The sequence below is a fragment of the Condylura cristata genome, unplaced genomic scaffold, assembly GCF_000260355.1.
Source record: "Condylura cristata isolate star-nosed mole 26May11 unplaced genomic scaffold, ConCri1.0 scaffold00034, whole genome shotgun sequence".
In the NCBI taxonomy this organism is placed as follows: Eukaryota; Metazoa; Chordata; class Mammalia; order Eulipotyphla; family Talpidae; genus Condylura; species Condylura cristata.
Window position 1 is genome coordinate 376,336 of NW_004567135.1, and position 1,076 is coordinate 377,411.

Genomic DNA, 1,076 nt, shown 5'->3' on the forward strand with positions numbered 1-1,076 from the left:
GAAGCCACTTACTGATGCAGGAGATCAGATCGTTGAACCTTTCCTTAGGAAAGAGGGGGTTCTCCAGCCCGCGGAAGTAGAGCTTCAGAACGCCGGCCACCGAGTTAATGTCGTGGTCGCTCTGGTCGTCGGCCAGCGGGTTCTCACCTAAAGGGAGCAGGGACGTGTACGCGCCTCTCTGGACGCACAGCGCCTCTGCCACATTTCTGCAGGCGCACGCACGGCCACTGTCCCTCCAGGAGCGGCCACACGGCTGACATGACAGCAACTGGCCCGGGCTCTGCCCCGCGACTGACAAACACAGTCCGTCAGAAGGAGCCTTTTAATCTCGCGTGGCCCAGATGACCCCTGCGAAGTTGCTCGGGTCTTAAAATGTTGTGGGACTTAGTTTTACCCACTTTCCCCTCCAGCTGGGCGTGTGGAAGGGCGTGCCTGTCAGGGTACGGTCGCGTCACCCCGTCACGCCCCTCCGCAGGGAGGTCGGCCTCCCGGGGGGGGCCTGAGTCGGGCACCTCTGCGACCTGCCATGGCAGCGGGAGGCTGAGTCAGGGTAGGAACCGGAAATCGCGTCCTCAGGCGCGGGAGGGACTTGGCTCCGGGGGAGCTGGAGAGGCGCCCCGCAGACAGGGAGCAGATGGGGAGCGGGGTCCCTGCGGCCAGCACTTTCACAATCACAGCTGAGAAGGCTGAGAGCCGGCCGCTGGCCGGCCGGGTGCCCCGAGCGTTCCACGGACTTCACAGACGACCTCGCCCCGAGCCCCGCTTTCAACCACGGGTGTCCTGACAGCCCCCAAACTGAGTGTTTCACACCAACGTTCGTTCCAGCGTTCGGGGAGCGCGTTTTCGGGGCCCTTCGCTGCCTCTGCCTCGCAAGGAGAACCAGACCTGGCTGAGCCTGACTTCATGATCGCGCCCGGCGGCGCCCAGCGGCACGACACCAGCAATGGCCGGGCTCCGGACGGAACGGGGGCGTCCTGGCGGCTGCGCGGCGCAGGCCAGGGACCGCGTTGTGGGGAGCGGGCTCACCACAGGACCCAGCAACCTCAGTCCCAGGTATGAATCTAAACAAGCAGAAA

General features: G+C 64.9%; 1 protein-coding gene across 1 annotated transcript in view; it reads right to left on the minus strand.

Moving 5' to 3' along the window:
- The window catches only part of LOC105854326, a 91,329-nt gene that overhangs the window by 40,175 nt on the left and 50,078 nt on the right, over positions 1 to 1,076 (minus strand). The window contains exons 7-9 of the mRNA XM_012732268.1: positions 886 to 1,061; positions 395 to 521; positions 13 to 147 (exon numbers count right to left, since the gene is read on the minus strand). Coding sequence (XP_012587722.1) covers positions 13 to 147; positions 395 to 521; positions 886 to 1,061 — 438 coding nt within the window. The remainder of the gene's footprint in view (positions 1 to 12; positions 148 to 394; positions 522 to 885; positions 1,062 to 1,076) is intronic.